We start from the raw sequence: 24251 nt of genomic DNA, 5'->3' as shown, positions 1-24251 counted from the left end.
GGGGATCCAAGTCCCGGGCGAAGCCGGGTAGTGCAGCTAGTCATGAATATATGAATGAATATAGACGTGTAAGTCACGTGTGACTGTATATATTAATTCCTCCATGGCTCGATACTGACGTGTCGATGGTGTGGATATTCTTATTTTCTGTCTGCAGCTGACACTGGTCTGATGGAGCAAATGCACTCAGCACAGCAGCTCGGTACGACAAGTCAACAATGCGACCAGCGTGCATACGGCACGGATCGGACTGGAAATTTGACACAGCACCAGAGAACTCGCACAGGAGAGAAACCCTTCAAGTGCACTGTGTGTGACAAGGCATTTTCAGATTCATCGACTCTTAAGAAACACCAGAGAACACACACGGGAGAGAAACCCTTCAAGTGCACTGTGTGTGGGAAGGCATTTTCACAGTCATCTGCTCTTAAAATTCACCAGAGAACACACACGGGAGAGAAACCCTTCAAGTGCAGTGTGTGTGGGAAGGCATTTCCAGATTCATCTAATATTAAAAAACACCAGAGAACACACACGGGAGAGAAACCCTTCAAGTGCAGTGTGTGTGGGACGGCATTTTCACGGTCATCTGCTCTTAAAACACACCAGAGAACACACACGGGAGAGAAACCCTTCAGGTGCACGATGTGCGGGGTGGCGTTTACACAGTCATATAATCTTGTAATACACCAGAGAACACACACAGGAGAGAAACCCTTCAAGTGCAGTGTTTGTGGGAAGGCATTTTCACAGTCATCTGCTCTTAAAATTCACCAGACAACACACACGGGAGAGAAACCCTTCAAGTGCAGTGTGTGTGGGAAGGCATTTCCAGATTCATCTAATATTAAAAAACACCAGAGAACACACACGGGAGAGAAACCCTTCAAGTGCAGTGTGTGTGGGACGGCATTTTCACGGTCATCTGCTCTTAAAACACACCAGAGAACACACACGGGAGAGAAACCCTTCAGGTGCACGATGTGCGGGGTGGCGTTTACACAGTCATATAATCTTGTAATACACCAGAGAACACACACAGGAGATAAACCCTTCAAGTGCAGTGTTTGTGGGAAGACATTTTCAGGTTCATTTGTTCTTAAAACACACCAGAGAACACACACGGGAGAGAAACCGTTCAAGTGCAGTGTTTGTGGGAAGGCATTTTCATGGTCATCTGGTCTTGTAAAACACCAGAGAACACACACGGGAGAGAAACTTTTCAGGTGCACTCTGTGCGGGAAGGCATTTGCACGTTCATCAAATCTTGAAGTACACCAGAGAACACACACGATAGAGAAACCCTTCAAGTGCAGTGAGTGCGTGCAGGCGTTTGCACAGTCATCTGCTCTTGTAAAACACCAGAGAACACATACGGGAGAGAAACCCTTCAAGTGTACTCTGTGCGGGAAGCCGTTTGCAGATTCATCAAATCTTCGAAGACACCAGAGAACACAAAAGCATCACAAGGAGCGGAGTCGGAGTCTGAAATCAGCTTGTGAAAGTCAAAGTGCCGCAATGAGCCCATCCCTCATGAAACAAGAACCGGACGAAAATCCCAGCTTGGACACTTTTAAAGGTATAAAGGTGGAATATGAAGAGGTGATGGTGAAATGTGAAGAGGTGATGAGCGAAGAAGTGAAGATAAAATGTGAAGATGAAGATTCAACTCCAAAATGGGACCTTCACATCGTGAAGCAGGAGGAGAATTCTGACTGAGGCAGAGCGAGGCAACCCCCAGCAGTTTGTGGAAGTGGAGGTGTGGGTGGACTTGCTCCTAGACAATACAAAGTCAAGTGGAGACCCGGTAGATGTGTAAGCTTGAGACGATGTCGCTACAATGGATGCACCTTTGTCACAGGCCTTTAATGACAAGAATGTGAAGTTGGACACTCAGTTCCTAGTTCAACCTGCAGAGTAAGGGCGGCCAGTCTTTGTGGACCTGTGGGTTGGGTAGATCTCTAACCAGGAGCGAGAGACAATAAGCTCCCAAGCATTCACTATGTTATAATAATTGCATTTACTCGGCGCTTGCTTAACCGCCTCGGCATCTCCGAGTTTTGTATTGTACCTCGTCTGAAACACTCGAAGAGCATCCCCAAGTAGCAGCTGCCCCTGTGTGGCACAGGGTGGTGGCCCTGCACCGGCCTGCATTTATTATTTTTTCCGCCTCAGGACGACCGCTTGTGTTACGATCGAAACGTCGTGATCTATTATTATTTTTTCTGCCTACGTGACTTCACTGAAAGAACCAAAGAGTATGTGAACAAGAGGCTGTCAGTAGGGGGCGATGATTGATGTTTCATCTCAGTTGTGTAATTTGTCACTAATGTTTAGAATTCGCCAGCATGCAATGGCCTACTCGTTTTGAATGACACAATAGTATGTTTTACATCCACTGTTAAGCAGACGGTGCATATTTTTTTTCAAGTAGCTTCTTAATCAGATGTTATCTGATGCAGTATATTTCACTGCAGTAATTTAATTTTGTTAAAATTCCTGTGTGTACATGCAACATTTTATTTATAAAGGTCAAACATTGAATAAGTGATGTTAGGACAAAGTGCGTGTGTGTGTGTTTTGTAAGTAACCTGTACAGAGAACTCAGGTGAGACCCGTTGTTCTTGTGATACAGGTCAAACGGTGTTTTTGTGTTCCACGAAGCATCTGGAGCAACTCATTGTCTTTGAAATAGGAAGCACACTCGGACCATTCATCAGTTACAAGGCATACCACCTTAAAGTTACACGTAGCGGAGATACATTCTCTACAACACGAATTATAATTTTGTCTTACGTGTTGACGTAGATTTTGTCGAACTTGGACTAGAAATGCTCCTTGCTGATTAACGTCTGGATGTTCACAACCATGGCTTGAAGCAAGCCCCACTGCTGTTGAGACATTGTCCACCAAAACCGGTCCACAGTTGGCTTCCACACACAGTGTACACATAGTGTACAAACACAGTGTACACACACACATAGTGTACACACAGTGTACACACACACACACATAGTGTACACACACAGTGTACACACTGTTGTATATATAGGTGTTATGAAAATTGATGAAAATAATGAAAATTAAATGAAATTTGCATAATTTATCCGAAATTATGTTAATTTGTGTAATTATGCACATAAATTATGCTGATTCGAGAGATAATCGTATTAATGTATGCGAGTGGGCGTGGTTATGATAATGCAGGTCGTTATGATAATAAGTCGAGCCTCGGTGACGAGGATTGTGTTATGAATTGGAACAACGCGATTAATCGTATGCAGTGACGCAGGCTTTGTGAGCGTGAATGAGAGAGAGTCGATTCGACTCTGCTCTTTAATTCCGTATTATCGATAAGGATATGATTACTCTCGATTGAACATTATGAATTGTGTGTTTTGGATTATGTGTGGTGATAGTGTGCTTATGATAGGTCCCCAGGATTCAGATCTCATACGCAGAACAATATGCAGAATTTCAGGAAGAATCACACACAAACCTGCTTTAATCAATTTTATTTTCTAGCTAACTTTAATTTTTGGATAATATGAAAACTCAATCTCGGGATGTTTGAATTTCAACACAGCGTTAACATGATACCATCACGATTGCGTTGTTTCACCTCGATAGCGGCACCTGTGGTTAATTCCCGACGCGTAACACAATCAATCGGTTGTTCAGAGAGAGATTAAAACATGCAACTATTCTATCAAAACCTTAACCTTATAATTTGTAAATTCGTGTTTAAACATTGCCCACACAGTACCACATCCATTCATAGACCTTCAAGTCAATTATCACGTTGTTAACAGTAGGACGATTGGTTATTATGCAACTCATCAATGACAGCAGTATTTTTCTTTATGAATTGATTTTTAATGCACCACCTTGGAGTGGCACCCTTCTTGATTATCCCGATATGCGTATCGTGTGTCTTCTTTATCAATGGTTCAATTCCTTGCGTAAAGCAGACGCCGAGGTTAGCATCTCTTGTGTTCAAAATGTGTTTCCTGTGTGTTGCGGCGCGGTGGGGGAGTGAGGAGGGAGTGTGGAGGAGGGGTTGCATACGAACGGCTGCCAGTTTCTGTCCACTGCTGGCTGGATGAGTCAGCACGACGCTCGCCGTCGTCGCGCCGATGGGTGTTGAGTGCGGGGCCGCTGCCCTCTCAGCCCTGGTGATGCAAAGTTGCGCGCTGTGGCACGCTGGTGGTTAATGTTGGCACGCGCTGGTGCTGATGCTGGTGCTGATGGCACGCTGGTGGCGCGCGCTCCCTCTCCTTGAAGATGCGCGAACGCGCCCGTGCTGGTTCGCTGACAGCAGTTTCTCTCCACTGCTGGTTGAGCTGCTGCACGCTCTTGCTTGGCGTTGCTGGCCGCGCTCTTTCCGCTGCTGTAGTATCTGACGCTGCGCTCGCGGGCGACAGGTCAAGTTTTCTTCTGCTGAGTGAGCCGAGTTGCACGTGCTCTCTTTGTTGAGGTTGTTGGCGGCTCTCTGGCAGCAGGTTTCCTCCACTGCTGTATGACTCAAGTCGCACGCGCTTGGTCGCTGGTTTGCTGAATTTGTTGGCGGCTGTCCAAGCTTTTCCGCTGCTGGTTCAGCTACGTTGCATGTGCTTTCTCTGTGGAGATGCTCGAGCGCTCTCAGCGCTGATTCGCTGATAGCAGTTTCTCTCCACTGCTGTATGACTCACTTTCGTTGATACATGGCGACTCATGCGATCCTCACTACTCAGCGAGGCTCGGAGCCAGCCGCTCCATGCGACTGCTCGTCCTGTGGACGTCTTGACTCGCTGATCTGTCTTGACTCGCTGCTTCACTCTTGACTGACTTTTGAAAATGCGGCTGACCGTTATATTCAAAGACAATTCTCTTCGCGCAGTGGAAAAGGGGGGGGGGGGGGGGGGGCGTGGTCTGTGTGTGTGTGTGCGTTCGTGTGTGTGTTTGTGTCCTGGTTTTGTTCGGGTCTTCCTCAAGCCATAAACCATCAAGGAAACAGACGCTTCGATTCATCTCGAAGGCGTCTGTCTGTCGACGCTGTTCGTCCAGAGAGAGGGGCGGGTTCCCCCCCCTTTTTCGTACACGTTTCCGAAGCACAAAAAAATAGTTAAGATTTTTAAAGTTTAACATTTCACAACAATGCATTGCGTTGTGACCAAAACGTCGTGAGAATTTTATTGTGTTATTTTATTATTTTATTCTCATTCTACGTGACTTTACCGAAAGAACCAAAGAAGATTACTTAGAACTGTTTTTGTCCTTCCCCCCCCCCCGCTCCCGCATCTCCGACTCACACGCACCTACGTGTACGCACCTGGCCGAGTCGGCGGGACACCCTTCACCAAACACACACACCCCGCGCTGTCACGCGCCACTCGGGGAGGAGCCGCATGCCGCGGCGGTCTCCGCCAGCACGGCCTGCAGCAGGCCGACGTAGCGAACCGTCGCACGCAGCGTCGCCACCCGCGACGGCCGGAGGCGGTCCAGCGGCAGCAGGCGACGCAGCAGCAGGAACGCGCGGTTCAGGTATCGCACCTGAGGGCACGGACACGCAGACGGACGGACGCGCGCGGACACGCCGTCAGCGCCGGGGATGGACGCCGCTTGGCCCTTGAGCGACGGCGCTCGAGGGCCAAGCGGCGTCGAAGGCGATCGACGATCCGGTGAATCGCCGATCGGCTTCCGGTCGCTCGCTGGCGGTCAGTCGCCCTCCCTATCGCTCTTCTCTCGCCACCAGCACGGGATTTTTGTTCCCATGAATTTAACTCGTTCCGCCACCCGTGGGCGAGGACTCGGTTCGACCAGACTTAAACCGTCTCGCATCACCCCGTGCCGCGTTGCACGATAACGCGAAGTCACTCAAAAGCACGGGGAGAGAAACGGGCACGCGGGAGGATGGACACACGGACGGACGGATGGTTCCGAGTTTTAAGTTAAATAATTATTTGTTTCTATTCTTAGCTCTTTCGGTAAAGTCACGTTGAAGGGAAACAATAAAATAATAAAATATATATAAAACAATAAAAATTATCACGACGTTTCGACCATAACACAAACAGTCGTCATCAGAATTTTTATTGTTTTATATATTTTATTATTTTATTGTTTCCCTTGAACGTGACTTTACCGAAAGAGCTAAGAATATGAATTACTGCAGTCGCGAAAGCTTTAAATCAGACGTTTGAAAGGGCACCCGCCAGCTCTCCCAGTGGCAGCTGTCCTCGTGCTGCACCACGTGACGCCCGGCCTGCAAGTGGGGGCCAGTCGGGAGGAGACTGTCGCTGCTACGTGCGGTCCCAACTGATGTAGGCGCAGTGTCAATGTTTAAAACATCACTCACATGGACCACGATGGGCTACTCTTTTCACGTAATCGCTGGGGTGGCCTGCGAGATCCGAACCGAATCTCGAACATGCCACCGCCGGGCCATATCACCCCCCCTCCCCTCCCCCCCCTACCCCCCCAAGTTTTATTTTAGTCTGAGTCAACCTAAGGGGATCGTGGCCTCTCACCCGGAGCCTTTCGCGCGCGTTCGCTTTGCTCTTCCGAGCTAACGCGGCAGCAGCCGCTGTCCTCGGGGAGGCGGAGGAGCACCAGCGGGAGGAGCGCGAGGAGGTGGAGCAGACGGCGGTGGAGGAGGTGGAGCAGACGGCGGTGGAGGTGGTGGAGCAGACGGCGGTGGAGGTGCTGGAGCAGATGGCGGTGGAGGTGCTGGAGCAGACGGCGGTGGAGGTGGTGGAGCAGACGGCGGTGGAGGTGCTGGAGCATACGGCGGTGGAGGTGCTGGAGCAGACGGCGGTGGAGGTGGTGGAGGTGCTGGAGTTGACGGAGGGACCCGTGAGAGTCCTGCAGAGCCCAGCTGGAATCTGAGACCCCTTGAGAACCACGCAGGACGACCCCGCTTGCAGCACCCGCTGCTGTTGCTGCTGCTGCTGCTGCTGGTGGTGGAGGTGGTGGACCTGCTGCTGGTGGTGGTGGTAGTGGACCTGCTGCTGCTGCTGTGGCTGCTGCTGGTGGAGGTGGTAGACCTGCTGGTGGTGGTGGTGGACCTGCTGCTGGAGGAGGACCTGCTGCTGCTGGTGGTGCTGGTGGAGCTGCAGGAGGACGATATCGACGAGACTTGGCTGGGAGTCGTCTCGCAGCTCGCCACGCTGCACGGCAGAGAAGAGCTCCGGTGCCGGGGTGCGGAACAACCGGGGGGGCGGCACCGGGGTACGGAGGTACCGGGCCACCGGGCCGCCGCCCCCCCGGTGGCCCGGCGCTCGGCGCTGCGGAAGGAGAAGCACAGGGCAAGAGCGAGCGACCCCCTCTCGATGGGGGGGGGGGGGTAAATGTGTCGGCCTGCTCTTCCACGCTGGCCAAGACGACTCGGGGAGAGGCGGCGGCCACCCCCACGCCTCGGCCCGCCGCACGCGACCTGCCCCGTTGGGCTTCGACTGCCGCGCCACATAGATCGCCACAGAGACCGCGAGTCACTGACAACACACCGCGGTCGCCCTCGTGGGAAACACCAAACAGCGAACAGCGAACACAACACAGCGAACACAACACAGCGAACACAGCACAGCGAATACAGCGAACACAACACAGTGAACACAACACAGCGAACACAGCACAGCCAACACAGCACAGCCAACACAGCGAACACAGCACAGCCAACACAGCGAACACAGCACAGCCAATACAACACAGCGAACACAACACATCCAACACAGCGAACACAACACAGCCAACAGTGAACACAACACAGCCAACACAGCACAGCCAACACAGCGAACACAGCACAGCTAACACAGCGAACACAACACAGTGAACACAGCACAGCCAACACAACACAGCGAACACAACACAGCGAACACAGCACAGCCAACACAACACAGCCAACACAGCAAACACAACACAGCGAACACAGCGAACACAGCACAGCGAACACAACACAGCCAACACAGCAAACACAGCGAACACAACACAGCGAACACAGCGAACACAGCACAGCGAACACAGCACAGCCAACACAGCAAACACAGCGAACACAGCGAACACAACACAGCCAACACAGCCAACACAGCACAACACAGCCAACACAGCAAACACAACACAGCCAACACAGCACAGCGAACACAGCGAACACAACACAGCCAAAACAGCACAACACAGCGAACACAGCCAACACAACACAGCGAACACAGCACAGCCAACACAACACAGCCAACACAGCACAGCGAACACAGCGAACACAACACAACACAGCCAACACAGCGAACACAACACAACACAGCCAACACAGCGAACACAACACAACACAGCCAACACAGCGAACACAACACAGCGAACACAACACAGCAAACACAGCACAGCGAACAGCACAGCAAACACAACACAGCAAACACAACACAGCGAACACAGTGAACACAGCACAGCGAAGACAGCACAGCGAACACAACACAGCCAGCACAGCACAGCCAACACAACACAGCGAACACAGCACAGCCAACACAACACAGCCAACACAACACAGCCAACACAACACAGTGAACACAACACAGCCATCACCGCCCCTCACCGGCTGGCCAGGCCAGGGGTGCCCCGGGGGTCGACCCGGCTCCGAAGGCCCCGCGGGTCCCGGAGGCCGCTGCCGGAGTCTCGCCGGGTCCGTGGAGGCCACGGGTCCCGGAGCGGTCACGGAGCCCCATGGGTCACGTGACCCCCGGGAGCCGGCGTGCAGCCGCTCCGTGGCGCAGGGGATGACGCGGCTCTGTGGTGCATCAGAGGCGTTCACAAGGCACGTCACGTGCATCAGAGGCGTTCACAAGGCTCTGTGGTGCATCAGAGGCGTTCACAAGGCACGTGGTGCATCAGAGGCGTTCAAAAGGCACTGTGGTGCATCAGAGGCATTCACAAGGCACCGTGGTGCATCAGAGGCGTTCACAAGGCACGTCACGTGCATCAGAGGCGTTCACAAGGCACTGTGGTAGATCAGAGGCATTCACAAGGCACCGTGGTGCATCAGAGGCGTTCACAAGGCACGTCACGTGCATCAGAGGCGTTCACAAGGCACGTCACGTGCATCAGAGGCGTTCACAAGGCACTGTGGTACATCACAGGCGTTCACAAGGCACCGTGGTGCATCAGAGGCGTTCACAAGGCACGTCACGTGCATCAGAGGCGTTCACAAGGCATGTCACGTGCATCAGAGGCGTTCACAAGGCACTGTGGTGCATCAGAGGCGTTCACAAGGCACCGTGGTGCATCAGAGGCGTTCACAAGGCACTGTGGTGCATCAGAGGCGTTCACAAGGCACCGTGGTGCATCAGAGGTGTTCACAGGGCACGTCACGTGCATCAGAGGTGTTCTACCAGGACTTTTGCGTGCTGAATGCTGGAATCTGATCCCGCGTCTCCTCCCTCTCCTCCGGCCCTCCCCGCTCACCAGCGGCCTCCCAGACAGCCTCCCCCGGCCCCGGCCCCGACCCCGACCACGACCACTGCCGCCCCCTCCGCGAGGGCTCGCTCCTCCTGGCCCATCCGGGTGCTCAAGCACTCCGCGGACGACGCCGGAGGAGGAGGAGCCGAGTCCCACGCGGAGCCCTCCAAGGTCGCTCGCCCGCTCCACAACGACGACGCCGGGGGGCCGGGGCCCGCGCCGGGGCCTCCCCGCCGCGGCCGTCGTCTTCGTCGCCCCGTGACGCTCCGGGCTCTCGAGGGGGGGGGCGCCGCCAGGAGACTCCGGCGGCGGCGGCGCCCGGCCGACACCGACGCCGGGAATCGGCCCGAGGGTCGCCCCGGAGCGCGGAGACGGCGGCGGAGAGTCGGGGCCGGCGCTCGGCGCTGACGAGGCGGCAGGCGAGGAGGAGGAGGAGGAGAGACGCAGGGAGGCCGCGGTTGGACCGCGTGCGGCGTGGAAGAGACACTTCGACTTTTGGTGGCAGGGCATGGGCAGGAGGGGGAGCAGCAGGAGGGGCGGAGGAGGAGGCGGAGCGAGAGGAGGAGGAGGGGAAGAGGAGGCCGAGGCGGCGATGAAGGCGGAGGAGGAAGAGGAGGAGGTTTTGACCGGGTGGTCGCCGCTAAGCAAGCGGCGGGAGGCTGTGGCGGCGGATTACCCGGCGGGACCGAATCCCGATCCCTGCCCGGGCTCTTCTACCTGCCGCGCTCCTCCGCCTCCTCCGCCTCCTCCGCCGCCGCTGCCGGTGGCGGCAGTCGCGGGCAAGCGGCGCTCGGCCCCGCGTGGGGCGACGTTCCACTTCTTCTCGCTGATGCCGCGGCCGCTGGCTGAGCCGCCACCACCGCCCGCCGGGAGGCGCCGGGGTCGCGCCCTGGAGAAGCAGCGGCAGCGACGGAGACAAATTCAGCAACAATACCGGCAGCAGAGAGCGTCGTCATCGTCGCCCAGCTGTTGGTCGTTCTCGGACGCATCGTCGTCGTCTTCTTCATCGCCGGAGGAGGTGGTGGAGGGTGACGAGGCGAAGGAGCGGAGGGGCGAGGAGGAGGTGGTGGAGGGTAACGAGGTGAAGGAGCGGAGGGACGAGGAGGAGGAGGTGGTGGAGGGTGACGAGGTGAAGGTGCGGTGGGACGAGGAGGAGGTGGTGGAGGGTGACGAGGTGATGGAGCGGAGGGACGAGGAGGAGGTGGTGGAGGGGGACGAGGTGAAGGAGCGGGGGAACGAGGAGGAGGAGGTGGTGGAGTCTACGGGGGGCGTCCGCAGGCTGCTGCTGAAGTTTTGCGCCAGCCGCCTGCAGCCGAGCGTCGACAGAGCACGAGACGATGGGGAGGTGGCGGACAACGAGGAGGAGGAGAACGAGGAGGAGGAGGAGAGGAAGACGAGGAGGAGGAGGAAGAAGAAGAAGAGGAGGAGGAGGAGACTACGGAGATCACGCAGTGCAGCCGATGATGGCGACTGCAAGTCGGGCGACGAGGCGGAGGAGGAGGAGGAGGAGGAGAGGGTGGCGAGTCTCAAGAGGGTGGAGGAGTGCCGGATTCTCAAGCAGATAGACGACATAATGGCTGAGATACCCCAGCTGGAGGGGAGATGCAGGGTGAGGAGGAGCAGATGAGGTGTAGGGTGGTGAGGAGGGGCTGGGTGGTGAGGTGTAGGGTGGTGAGGAGGGGCTGGGTGGTGAGGTGTAGGGTGGTGAGGAGGTGTAGGGTGGTGAGGTGTAGGGTGGTGAGGAGGGGCTGGGTGGTGAGGTGTAGGGTGGTGAGGAGGAGGGTGAGGAGACTCCAGGGCAGCGGGTGAGGGCGTTGGGAGTGGCTCACTCAGTCACTCACTCAGTCACACACTCAGTCACTCACTCAGTCACTCACTCAGACACTCACTCACTCAGACACTCACTCAGTCACTCACTCGCTCACTCAGTCACTCACTCACTCAAACACTCACTCAGTCACTCGCTCAGTCACTCAGTCACTCACTTACTCACTCAGTCACTCACTCAGACACTCACTCAGTCACTCACTCAGTCACTCACTCAGACACTTACTTAGACACTCACTCAGACAGTCACTCACTCAGTCACTCACTCAGACACTCACTCAGACACTCAGTCACTCACTCAGTCACTCAGTCACTCACTCAAACACTCAGTCACTCACTCAGACACTCAGTCACTCACTCAGACACTCAGTCACTCACTCAGACACTCAGACAGTCACTCACTCAGTCACTCACTCAGACACTCAGTCACTCACTTAGTCACTCAGTCACTCACTCAGACACTCAGTCACTCACTCACTCAGACAGTCACTCACTCAGTCACTCACTCAGACACTCACTCAGTCACTCACTCAGTCACTCACTCAGACACTTACTTAGACACTCACTCAGACAGTCAGTCACTCAGTCACTCACTCAGACACTCACTCAGACACTCAGTCACTCACTCAGTCACTCAGTCACTCACTCAGACACTCAGTCACTCACTCAGACACTCAGTCACTCACTCAGACACTCATTCACTCAGACACTCACTCAGACAGTCACTCACTCAGTCACTCACTCAGACACTCACTCAGACACTCAGTCACTCACTTAGTCACTCAGTCACTCACTCAGACACTCAGTCACTCACTCAGACACTCAGTCACTCACTTAGTCACTCAGTCACTCACTCAGTCACTCACTCAGACACTCAGTCACTCACTTAGTCACTCAGTCACTCACTCAGACACTCAGTCACTCACTCAGACACTTACTCAGACACTCAGACAGTCACTCATTCAGTCACTCAGACACTCACTCAGACACTCACTCAGACACTCAGTCACTTAGACACGTACTCAGACACTCAGTCACTCACTCAGTCACTCACTCAGACACTCAGTCACTCAGACACGTACTCAGACACTCAGTCACTCACTCAGACAGTCACTCAGTCACTCACTCAGACACTCAGTCACTCAGACACACACTGACACACACACACTGACACACACACACTCAGACACACACTGACACACACACACTGACAAAGCAAAAAACAAAGATCCCCCGTATAGCCTTAACAGACTGTAGGGGCAAGTGCTGTTAGCGAGCACCTATACACACTGACAAAAACCGCCATTCGCCACTAAGTGGCGGTGACGTCACCACGACGCTTGTGCCAGGCTATGTGCACCGTGAGGCCACGTGAAGTGTCGAACGCCCGCTGGCAGGAGGTCACTGGGCAGACCCAGGTGCCACGGGTCGACTGACTGAGATGACTGGCTGATGCACCACCTGTGCCCCCTACTGTGCCAACCTGCTGTGCTTTAGCCACCCGGCGTTCCGCTCGTTGTTGTGAGCGTCGCTCCTCCGCCCTCCGTTGTTGTTGGAGGGCGACTGCCTCCAACTGCCCAGTAGCATCCTTCACGAGCCTCCTCCACAGAGGCCGATCTTGACACCGCTGGTACCAGTCATCGGCAAGTCCACTCAGCTCCACGTCCTCCTGTACCACATCACTCCATCTCTTCTCTAGCCCGTGCCGTGCCCGCTTAGCCCCCTCAATCCGGCCAAACAAAAGCTGTTTCGGCATGCGGTGGCTGGGCATGCGGGCTACATGACCCAGCCATCGCAGCCTTGCCTGCCGGAGGAGCTCACCGATGGGACCCTGCCCAGATCTTTCAAGGATTTGTGAGCTCCTCACACAATCCAGTCTGGTTAAACCCAGGATGGATCGTAGGCAGGCCAGCCTAAATGTTTCTAACCGGCGAAGATGTTCCACCAGGGGGGTCCACGTTTCGCAAGCGTAGAGAAGGGAGGGAATGACCGTGGCCGAGAAGACCTGAAGCTTAGTGCGGAGCGACAGACCAGGTAGCTTCCACACAGCGTTACGCAACCGATGAAAAGATATTGCCGCTCGACTGATTCGGAGTGAGACCTCTGCTGTTAAACTGGAGCCAGTCATAAGCACACTGCCCAGGTATGGGAAACTCTCCACTCTCTCCACAACTGCCCCATCACCGATTGGGAGTTGTGGGGGTGGAGTGTCCGATGGTACAAAATACCCAGGCAGGTGCTTAGTTTTGGTGGGGCTGATGGTAAGGCCCCACCTCTTAGTGGCACGCTCCAGTCTCAGCAGCAGCGTCTCCAACTCCTCCTCTGACTGAGCAGCTATTACCAAATCATCAGCATACATAACGTGGTTGAGCAATAGGGAGCCATCCCTTGACCGCACCCGGGCATCGATTAGCCTCCCATTATATCTGTACCATATGGAGATTCCCCCGGTACAGCTATTGAAGGCTTCACGAACTACGTGGTCAAAATAGATGTTAAATAATGTGGGAGCCAGAGGACATCCCTGTCGCACCCCAAGGTGTACAGGGAATGGCTCTGACTCCCGGCCACGTAGTTTTACCCGGGCCCGCTCACCATCATGAAGGTCCTTAATGATCGTGAGCAGAGGGTCAGGTACTCCAAAAGCACGAAGAACGACCCAGAGCCCAGGCCTACTGATGGTATCATAGGCCTTGACCAGGTCAATAAAGCAGAGATGTAGGTCTTGTTGGAATTCCCTACACCTCTGCTGTAGCAGACGGACAGAAAATATGGCATCTGTGCAGGACCACCCTTTCCTGAAACCGCATTGGGGCTCCGCAAGCCTCTCCTCAGCGTGCCTGGCAAGGCGATGCTGAATAATCCTTGCCAGGACCTTTCCCGGCACACTGAGGAGTGAGATGCCCCTGTAGTTGTTACAGTCTGTGCGGTCCCCCTTCTTAAAAAGGGGGACCACCAGGGCATCCTTCCAATCCTGCGGAACCCGTCCAGTGGTCCAGACTGTTGTTATGATGTCATATAGGGCAGTGTGTGCACAAACGCCACCCTTCCTCAGCATTTCGCTTGGGAGATCATCTCTGCCCGCTGCCTTTCCCGGTCTCAGACTCCGGATCGCCTTCAATACTTCCTCAGCAGATGGAACCTCAGCCAGCCACTCACAGGGGGTGACTTCATCCAATATTTGAGGCACCGCAGCCTCAGCAGGGTCATCCTCACTTTGTGCCACGATGTTTTCCTGGCTGAGGGATTTTCCCTCCCCCAGGACCTCACAGAAATGCTCAGCAAATCTGCGAACCTGTTCCTGGGGGTCGGAAATTGGATCACCGTTTTTCCCCTAATGATGGTAATAGGTGTGGCGCTGCAGGTTACTTTTTTGATGGAGTTAAATAGAGATTTGTGATCACGGGCCACTGAGGCAGACTCCATCTCCTCAGCAACCCGCGACCACCACCCATCCTTGCAGCGCCTCACGGCTCTCCGAACCTCCGAGCGAAGGCTGCGGTAAGCCTCCTCATTCTCTGACGTGGGATTCTGTAGCCGATGACAGTGGGCCTGTCGCTTTTTCTCAACCATCCTGAACAACTCCTCTGTCAGCCAGGGTGTCTGGGGAGGTCTGGACTGCGTACCCAAAGCAGCCATTGCAGCTGCATGAGTCACAGTCCTAAACCTCGCCCATTTACCCTCGACATCAGGAGGAGTCGGGGACGATGCCAATCCCAGCCGCAAGCGATGATGAAATTCTCACTTGCAACTTTCATCAGATAACTGAGACCAGGCCACTTTAGGTTGGAATGGGGTCCTGGGTGTACACCCACCACCGGAGTGGAAGAATGGCAGGCGCATCTTACAGATGACTAGTCAATGGTCAGAGGGCAGATCAGCTCCACGGTAGGTCCTGGTGTCAAGGACATGGGCTCGCATTCGCTGGTCCATCACTATGTAGTCCAGCAGATGTTCTTGCTTGGACCCGGCATGCATCCATGATGTTGTGTGGATGCGCCGATGCCGGAACAGCGTGTTGGTAATTACAAGCCCATGGGCTGCACAAAAATCTAGCAGCCTCCTACCGTTGTTATTGAGCTGATCTGGCCCATGTCCTCCAATCACTCCAGACCAGGTGCCAGTATCATGACCAACTCGGGCATTGAAGTCACCCAACATGATGACTCTATCCCGAGGGGCCACTTTAGCCAGCACCTGTGACAGGAGGTCATAGAAGGCATCTGACTCATCGGCTTTGCCTGCATCCCTCCACGGATGTTCATCTTCGGTGGGGGCATAAGTAACCACGACCACCATTCCTCGCCTCCGGTTGATGGGAAGGCGAGCCCAAAGTAGCCTGGGGCTTACAGCTTCCCACACCTCACCGCCACGCTCCCACGCCCCCTTCATTCTTTTGTTCAAAAGAAGACCCACACCCTGTTGTTTGGCAGTCTGCTGCCCCGAGTAGAGGACTGTCCACCCCTCATGGTGGCAGGAGCCAGAGCCGGTCCACCGGACCTCCTGAATGCCGCATAGATCCAGGCGGTACCGGTCCAGCTCCTGACAGAGGAGTGGCAGCCTCTCCTCTGCAGTGAGCGTTCGAACATTCCACGTGGCCACCCGTAGTGGCTTTTCGTTGTTTCTGGAGTAGCCCCGAGGGTAGGTATTCAATCTCCTGGCTCCGCCAATTGGGGTTTGGCCAGGAGACGTCATAGACGCCTGGCCCCCCGGGGCCTCCGGCACAAGCTTAGTTGTTACATATTTCAGTTTAATTCGTGGTTTCGTGGTAATTAATTGAAGGTGAAGGGGTTACCAGCCCCTCGCACCCGCCCAGAGCCCCCGTTTAGCCCCTGTGGTGGACACATATGCCATGAGGGGAGGAGCCAATCAAAATTGGATCTCCCCCCACAGCGCTGTCCACGACAGAGTTGCCCGTCCGGCACCGCGAGGAGGTAGGGGGTTGTTTTGCCGGGCACACACACTGACACACACACACCATGATACACACACTAACTGGAGGAGGTGGAGCGTGGTCAACACATCTACGCCTGAAACATTTTAGAAAGAAGCGGAGAATACGGAACAACCCACCTGTTGTCCATTTCGATTTCTGCGTTGCCTCTAATCTTCAGTCTTGCTGTGTATCCACCGTCTGCTGGAGCTCGCCTTCTATAGCGAGGATATCCATCATCTCCAGTTTGTGTGTCTTTAATAAATTGTCTCGGATATTTCTTGCTGCTCTCTATGTCCCCTTCATACATGCTTCTGCATTGACATTAAGGTTTCCGCATGGCCCATGAATCATATTTTCGGTCACTACTGCAAACAGATTTTGGGTCTTCCTCTGGATTTGGAAACTTGACAGATATAACATCGATTTGGATTAGATTATTTTTTTTCTTTCAGCCAGATTAAAATATGAGCGTGGGGAAGTCATCTACAGCATTAGACGTCCTTTGCTGGTGCCAAAATATAATAATAATAGGGTTTTTCCCCTTTTTTCTGGCAACACAACTGAAACCTTTTTACAAGGATTCATGTTACAGCATTAACCACAATACCTGCAGTCAAAATGCAAACAAAACACGCCGCATTATGATAATATATGTGGCATTGTCTTTGAAACCGATTGGTCCACACCAAGGGACGGCTTTCTTGAGAGCCTCGACCCAATTGGTGCTCGACCAGAGGACGCCAAAAGGTTTCAGTTTTGTTTCCAGACAAAAAGGGGAAACCCCTATGATGTGGAAGTCCTCGCTTCTGCCACTCAGTTGAGTACATCCAGCATCTTGATTCTCCAAAAAACACGACTCTCAGTGAATGCTCTCGATGAATTTAACTTGCTTTTGTCTGAACACCCTGGCTGTGAAGTCGTATCGACGGCTGGGTGTCTGGCCGAATGAAAGTTTTTATTATTTTTGTTTTATCTCAGGCCAAGTTGGATTACATGTAAAGGTAATAAATAAGTCGGGGACATCCATACGCTCGAACGTATGACATGGCACCTTGAGCATATTCGTGCATGCGTCTAGGGCTTCCTGTGAACGTAGCAGACGCCTAGATGTTACAAGGGGGGGGGGGATGATGTAGCGCCATTGTTGGGCTGTATGCGTATTACCACGGGAGCTGACCTGTAATAGCGGACATGCGTCAGCAGGGGGTGGTGTACAGACCAGGTGGGACGAACAGGGCCCCCAGACCCCAAGAGGGGGGGGGGGGGCTGGGGGATGTTCCAGGGCCCCCTAGAGAGTCCCAGAAGGCTTGGCCAGGGGCGGAGAGACCCTGGAACGGGGATAAAAGCCGGACCCCTGAACGGGTTTGGCGGTCCTCGTCCACCTGAAGCTCTGAAGAAAACTCTGAGCGCTACCCTGAAGACCCTGAAGCGAAGAGCCCAGTGACCCTGGCTAGGGTCGGGTTCAGACATAACCAGTGTAGGGTTAGCGCTAGAACCAGGGTTAGCGCTAGAACCAGAGTAAGGGCACCTTAGTGTGGAGGGACTACCTCCTGAGGTTATCGGCTGTGAGGGGTCGTCACCCCTCTGTGTTGTGGTTCCCTTGTTGAATAAACGTGTTGCCTCCAGCGAACCGTCTCGCCTCATCTTGGACCCACTGCACGTGTAACCTGTGGTAATCAAACCTCTTGTCGCAAAAAATTAGCGGCGTGCGAACATGAAAGGTGTTAACGAAGTAAAAATAAATTTTGATTTTAAGCTTTCGTGACTGCTAGGAATTCATGTTCTTGGTTCTTTCGGTAAAGTCACCACGTAGAAGGGAAACAATAAAATAATAAAAACATAAAACAATACAATTCTCACGACGTTTCAACTGCAACACAAGCAATCGTCGTCAGGTGTGAAAACCACAAGAAAAATAATAAAAATATAAAATAAAAATTCTCACGTTTCGACTGCAACACAAGCAATCATCATCAGGTGTGAAAACCACAGCAAGAAAATTTGAAAAAAGTGGCGTTTTTTAACGTTAGCACCACGGAGAGCGATTTGACAGTCATTCAGATGGACGAGCCCATCTATGTTCGGGATAGAGGAGGGGGGAGACGAAAATAATGGATGCGGTCTGAAAGCCACCATAAGTGTGAACAATCATTTAAGACCCGAAATGGTTCATCAAATCCTTCCAACGATTGCTAAGCCAGAATTCCTTCCTCTCGGTTGAAATTGTCTCTGTGTATGTGGATAGCCTCATGAACGAATCTCTCATGGTAGCCAGATGGATTGCAAAGAACCTCCGTCTTGGAGAAGTCAATGTCATGTGAGCCTACTGAATTATAACAGTGATCTGCCACGGCCGAGGTGTTGGTCCTACCGTTTTTTAGGTCTGCATTCTGTTCACGAATGAGGTCCGAGACATGTTGTTTGGTTTCTCCAATGTAACTACTACCACAGAGGCAACTTATTTTGTAGACGCCAGGGTACTGTATGTCCGGAATCACATCTTTTACAGATGGAACCAGATCACGGATTTTATGTAATGTGTTGAAACGGACCTGGATCTTGTCTTTAAAGATTTTGGAGATCTTTTTTGTGATCCCCGCAATGTAGGGTAAAGTGATGGTTTTGAAAGTCTCCTCAAGAGGGTCCTTCTTCATGGTTGGAGTGATAGCTTTGCGGATTGTGTAGTCGGAGTAACCATTAGCCTTAAGAGCTTGGTGTACGTGCTTGAGTTCACTGGCTATGTGTTCCTGGTCGGATATGCATTGGGCTCTATGGTGCAGAGTCTTGATGAGGGAATTCTTCTGGGATGGATGGTGGTGGGAATCCGGTTTCAGGAAAGCATCCGTATGGGTAGCTTTCCCATAGACAGAGTGGCTCATTGAACCATCAATTTTTTTTCCAATTCCCCTTTACAGTAAAATTGTAGACACGGCATAATATATACTTCTGAATCTTTATTTTTACCAACATTTAAAAAAAAATTCTCCGTTAAGGCAAAATTCTGAAATATTGGATTTTTTACAAAGCCTTGTGAATTCACCTTGTATCTGAACAAGTTAAATTTGTGCAAATATTTGTTTTCAAACGTAAAAATAACAAAGACATTGCTTACAAATATCAGCTCTATGTTTTCAAGTAAATACATTTTGGGTAGTGAATAAATTATAGTCTAAATAAGCTACACATGACGAATTGTAGGCAATTATAGTTATAATCAAATACATTTTTAAACAATCACGTGGTCCCTGTAGTCGCCGTTAGAGACAATCAGCTTGAAACAGTTTATCAACATATATACGAATACATTGATTCGAATAAGCAGAGTTAATTTCCTATTTATGGCATGCCAGTTATGTGTCAGTTTTCGATATAAACATCACCTTATAAAAGAATAACATTTAAAATACGCACAGACAAGTATTCATTCGTAATTATTGACAGGCACATTAACAAAATTGAATTACTGCAGTGAAATTGACTGCATCAGGTTACATCGTATTAACAAGAAGCTATTTTAAGAATACGCACCGCCTGCTTAACTGTATGTACAACAAACTATTGTAGTGTCATTCAAAACGAGTAGGCCATTGCATGCTTGCATCTGGGTCAAAATGTAGCAAATTCTAAACATTGCCAACAAATAATAGATCACGGAGTTTAAATCGCAACACAAACAATCGTCATCAGGTGGGACAACCACAGCAGCAAGAAGACAAAACTGCTGAAGTAGGCGCCTACTTCAGCGTCTTCTTCTTGCTGTGGTTGTCCCACCTGATGACGATTGCTTGTGTTGTGATCTAAACGCCGTGATCTGTTATGTTTCTACCCACGTGGTGACTTTACCGAAATAACTAGAGAGTGTGGATTCCTGCAGTCACAAAAGCTTCGAATCAAGATTGCCGACAAACTACACAACTGAGATGATGCATCAATCATCGCCCCCTACTGACAGGCTCTTGTCCACATGCAGGCCGGTGCAGGGCCACCACCTTGTGCCACACAGGGGCAGCTGCTACTTGGGGATGCTCTTCGAGCATCTCAGACGAGATACGAAACTCCGAGTTGCCGAGGCGATTAAGCAAGCACCATGTAAAAGCAATTATCATTAGAACATCGTGAATGCTTGGGAGCTTATTGGCTCTCGCTCTTGGTCAGAGATTGACCCAACCCACAGGTCCACAAAGACTGGCCGCTCGCTCTTACTCTGCAGGTTGAACCTAGAAATTGAGTGTTCAACTTCACATTCTTGTCATTAAAGGCCTGTGACAAAGGTGCATATATTGTAGCCACATCGTCTCTGGCTTACACATCTACCGGGTCTCCACTTGACTTTGGATTGTCTTGGAAGTCCACCCACACCTCCACTTCCACAAACTGCTGGGAGTTGCCTCACTCTGCCTCACAGTCAGAATTCTTCTCCTGCTTCACGTTGCCTCCATCGATGTGAAGGTCCCATTTTGGAGTTGAATCTTCATCTTCACATTTCACCATCACTTCTTCCCTCTTCACCATCACTTCTTCCCTCTTCACCATCACCTCTTCATATTTCACCTCGATACCTTTAAAAGTGTCCAAGCTAGGATTTTCTTCCGGTTCGTGTTTCATGAGGGATGGGCTCATGGTGGCACTTTGACTTTCACAAGCTGATTTCAGACTCCACTCCTTGTGGATCTTCTGATGCTTCTGTGTTCTCTGGTGTACTTGAAGATGTGATGACTGTGAAAACGCCTTCCCACACAGAGTGCACTTGAAGGGTTTCTCTCCTGTGTGTATTCTCAGGTGTTTTTTAAGAACAGATGACAGTGAAAATGCCTTCCCACACACAGTGCACTTGAAGGGTTTCTCTCCCGTGTGTGTACTCTGGTGTCGTTGCAGATTTGATGAATGTGCAAACGCCTTCCCACACACAGTGCACCTGAAGGGTTTCACTCCCGTGTGTGTTCTCTGGTGTCTTTGCAGATTTGATGAATGTGCAAACGCCTTCCCACACACAGTGCACTTGCAGGGTTTCTCTCCTGTGTGTGTTCTCTGGTGATTTTTAAGAACAGATGACTGTGAAAATGCCTTCCCACACAAAGTGCATTTGAATGGTTTCTCTCCCGTGTGTGTACTCTGGTGTACTTTAAGATGTGATGAATGTGCAAACATCATCCTGCACAAAATGCACCTGAAGGGTTTCTCTCCTGTGTGTATTCTCTGGTGTGTTTTAAGAACAGATGACAGTGAAAATGCCTTCCCACACACAGTGCACTTGAAGGGTTTCTCTCCCGTGTGTGTTCTCTGGTGTCTTCGCAGATTTGAGGAATGTGCAAACGACTTCCCACACACAGTGCACCTGAAGGGTTTCTCTCCTGTGTGTGTTCTCTGGTGTTTTTTAAGAACTGATCGCCATGCAAATGCCTTCCCACACACAGTGCACTTGAAGGGTTTCTCTCCTGTGTGAGTTCTCTGGTGCTGTGTCAAATTTCCAGTCCGATCCGTGCTGTATGCACGCTGGTCGCATTGTTGACTTGTCATACCGAGCTGCGCTGAGTGCATTTGCTCCATCAGACCAATTCTGCAGAGGAAGCGTCAGAGGAAGTGTCAGCTGCAGATAGAAAAAAATAATATCCACACCATCTAGTATCGAGGCACAGAGGAATGCATATATAGTCACATGTGACTTACACGTCTATACTTATTCATATATTCATGATGTTGTAAAAAGTTTCCCAAATTCATCACAGGGCTGTTATGGCACACAATGAGAGGGCAAATGGTTATAAACATGCCTGGAAGCCCTCGTATCTTCAAAATGAATGTTCACCAAAAACTCCGAGCATACGATTTCGGCTGTCTGGCTACAAAAGGAATATTTATGAAAGCTAAATTCAGCTGACATAGCAAAGGGTGTTGAAAACAATACTATTTGTGTTATGCAGAAATTCATAAATTAATGTTCAATTGCAACTTAGAGGTGTGAATCCAGGCTCAGATGTCCTTGAATGCTGGGATGAACAGTTCCGACTTCAGCTGCATGTGTGTGCTGTGTTAACTTCCTGTTTCCATTCTTACAAAAAGGTCCAGAGGAAAACAAAAGTAAACTATTGTTATGCTATAACCTCCGTGTTCAACAGAGTTAATAGACGTTACTGCAAACAGTCACACTGTCACTGGGTAAACAGGCGGTGACGTGTCTAGAATCACGCCTGGCCACCTTCATCTGCTTGGCATGAATGCTTCCTCACTCCACCAAGTAATTAATTGAGGATCAACGAACATAGCCGAGGCTAACTAGAGTTTGCGTGTCTCTCTCCGTGGTGAGATGTTAACTACCTCACCTGGTATACAGGAAGTCGTGGGTTCGATCCCGACCCTGATGCCTGCTGTATATTTGGAGTTTGCGAGTCTCTCCGCTGAGTGTCTTTGACCGATAGACATTGACACACGTATTCTTGTTGATTTCGGTAAAATTACGTAGATAGTAAATAACAATAACAGATAATACAATTACATTAAATAAAGACCACTTGTGTTGCGATCAAAACGACGTGAGTTTTTTTGCTTTATTTGGAATTATTAATTTATTTTATTGTTATTTTTATTTAACTTTATATCTACGTGACTTTACCGAAAGAACCAAGAATATTAATTCCTGCAGTCACCAAAGTTTTAAGTCAAAACATTCACACACGTTGACAAAGCCTCACCTTGTGTTGTTGTGGGCAGGTCGCTTCTGATGACAAGAGCGGTATAGCAGCTCAAGCGGGCTTGGCCTGGTGAAAAAGAAAATAAAAACTGCGTGAATATTTACAATAAAACAAAGTTTCAAAGTAGCGAGCCGGGTGATGACAAATTAAACTTAAGCGAGATAATTAAAGTGAACGCAATCAGGCGAGGGCAGGAGGCAAGGCCCCGCGTGGCTAGGCCCCGCGTTGTAAAGTTCCAACCTGGACATCGATTCCCATGCTCGCTGCTACTCAACTGACATCCCTACGAGAGAGCGAGGCTCTACCTTGGTAAACAACAACAACCACCACAATGAGAATTTCTCACCTCGGATTTCAGTTATCGCTTCCTGTTACCTCGTGACGTCACGCGGTAGCAGGTGACGTGACGTCACTTCCGGGGTACGAGACACGCTCCTCCCACAATAGTGACTGTGCGCGTACATGTAATATTTTGTCTGAGGGTCACACATTGAATAAGTGATGTTAGGACAAAGTGTGTGTGTGTTTGGAAGTAACCTGTACAGAGAACTCAGGTGAGAGCCGTTGTTCCTGTGATACAGGTCAAAGGGTACTTTTGTGTTTCACGAAGCGTCTGCCTCTGGAGCAACTCATCGTCTTTGAAATAGGGAGCACGCTCGGATCATTCATCAGTTACAAGGCATACCACTTGAAAGTTACACGTATAGGAGGAGGTACATTCTCTACAACACGAATTGTAGTTTTGTCTTACGTGTTGACGTATATTTTGTCTAACTGGGACTAGAAATGCACCTTGCTGATTCACGTCTGGATGTTCACAACCATCGGTTGAAGCAAACCCCACTGCTGTTGTTGAGACGCTGTGCACCAATAATGGTCCAACACATTGACGGCCTTCAGGCCAGGAAAGTCACAATATTTGCACATGAAGGACGAATTCACGCAAGCACCCGGTGCTCCGTTTTGAAGTTTTAAAATGAAACATCTTTGAATTGTGTTGTGTTTTGAATTAGATGATTTTATTTCTTCATTAAAAGCTTGTATCAATTTACATGTGGAAGACTTCATTGAAAAGGACATTTCGTTTGAATTTTCTCTCGTCATTAAGTAGATGGCCTTGCCGGGGGTTCGGTTCAATGTGGACACACACAGTGTACACACACAGTGTACACACACAGTACACACAGTGTATACAGTGTACACACACAGTGTACATACACACCGTATACACAGTGTACACACACAGTGGACACAGTGTATACACAGTGTACACACACAGTGGAAAATGAATCTAAATCAACTTAAACTCCAACTCTGTGACGTCACCACTCTTAATTACCTCATCGGCGTGAATCGCCAGGGTGAGGTGTACCTCGCTA

At 51.1% G+C, this 24251-nt stretch overlaps 1 protein-coding gene across 1 annotated transcript; it reads left to right on the top strand.

The window, feature by feature from the left end:
- Positions 1-161: 161 nt before the first annotated feature.
- LOC142915794 (uncharacterized) lies at positions 162-3104 on the top strand. The gene has a single exon (XM_076061470.1). It carries the CDS (start codon positions 172-174, stop codon positions 1717-1719), a length of 1548 nt encoding a protein of 515 aa, XP_075917585.1. The 5' UTR covers positions 162-171; the 3' UTR covers positions 1720-3104.
- Positions 3105-24251: the final 21147 nt, after the last annotated feature.

This window comes from Petromyzon marinus, unplaced genomic scaffold (genome assembly GCF_048934315.1).
Source record: "Petromyzon marinus isolate PM22_M1 ecotype Great Lakes invasive population unplaced genomic scaffold, UKy_Petmar_22M1.pri1.0 PM_G_Scaffold_35, whole genome shotgun sequence".
Lineage (NCBI taxonomy): Eukaryota > Metazoa > Chordata > Hyperoartia > Petromyzontiformes > Petromyzontidae > Petromyzon > Petromyzon marinus.
Note: the sequence above shows the minus strand (reverse complement) of the source record. Positions and strands in the feature narration are given on the sequence as shown.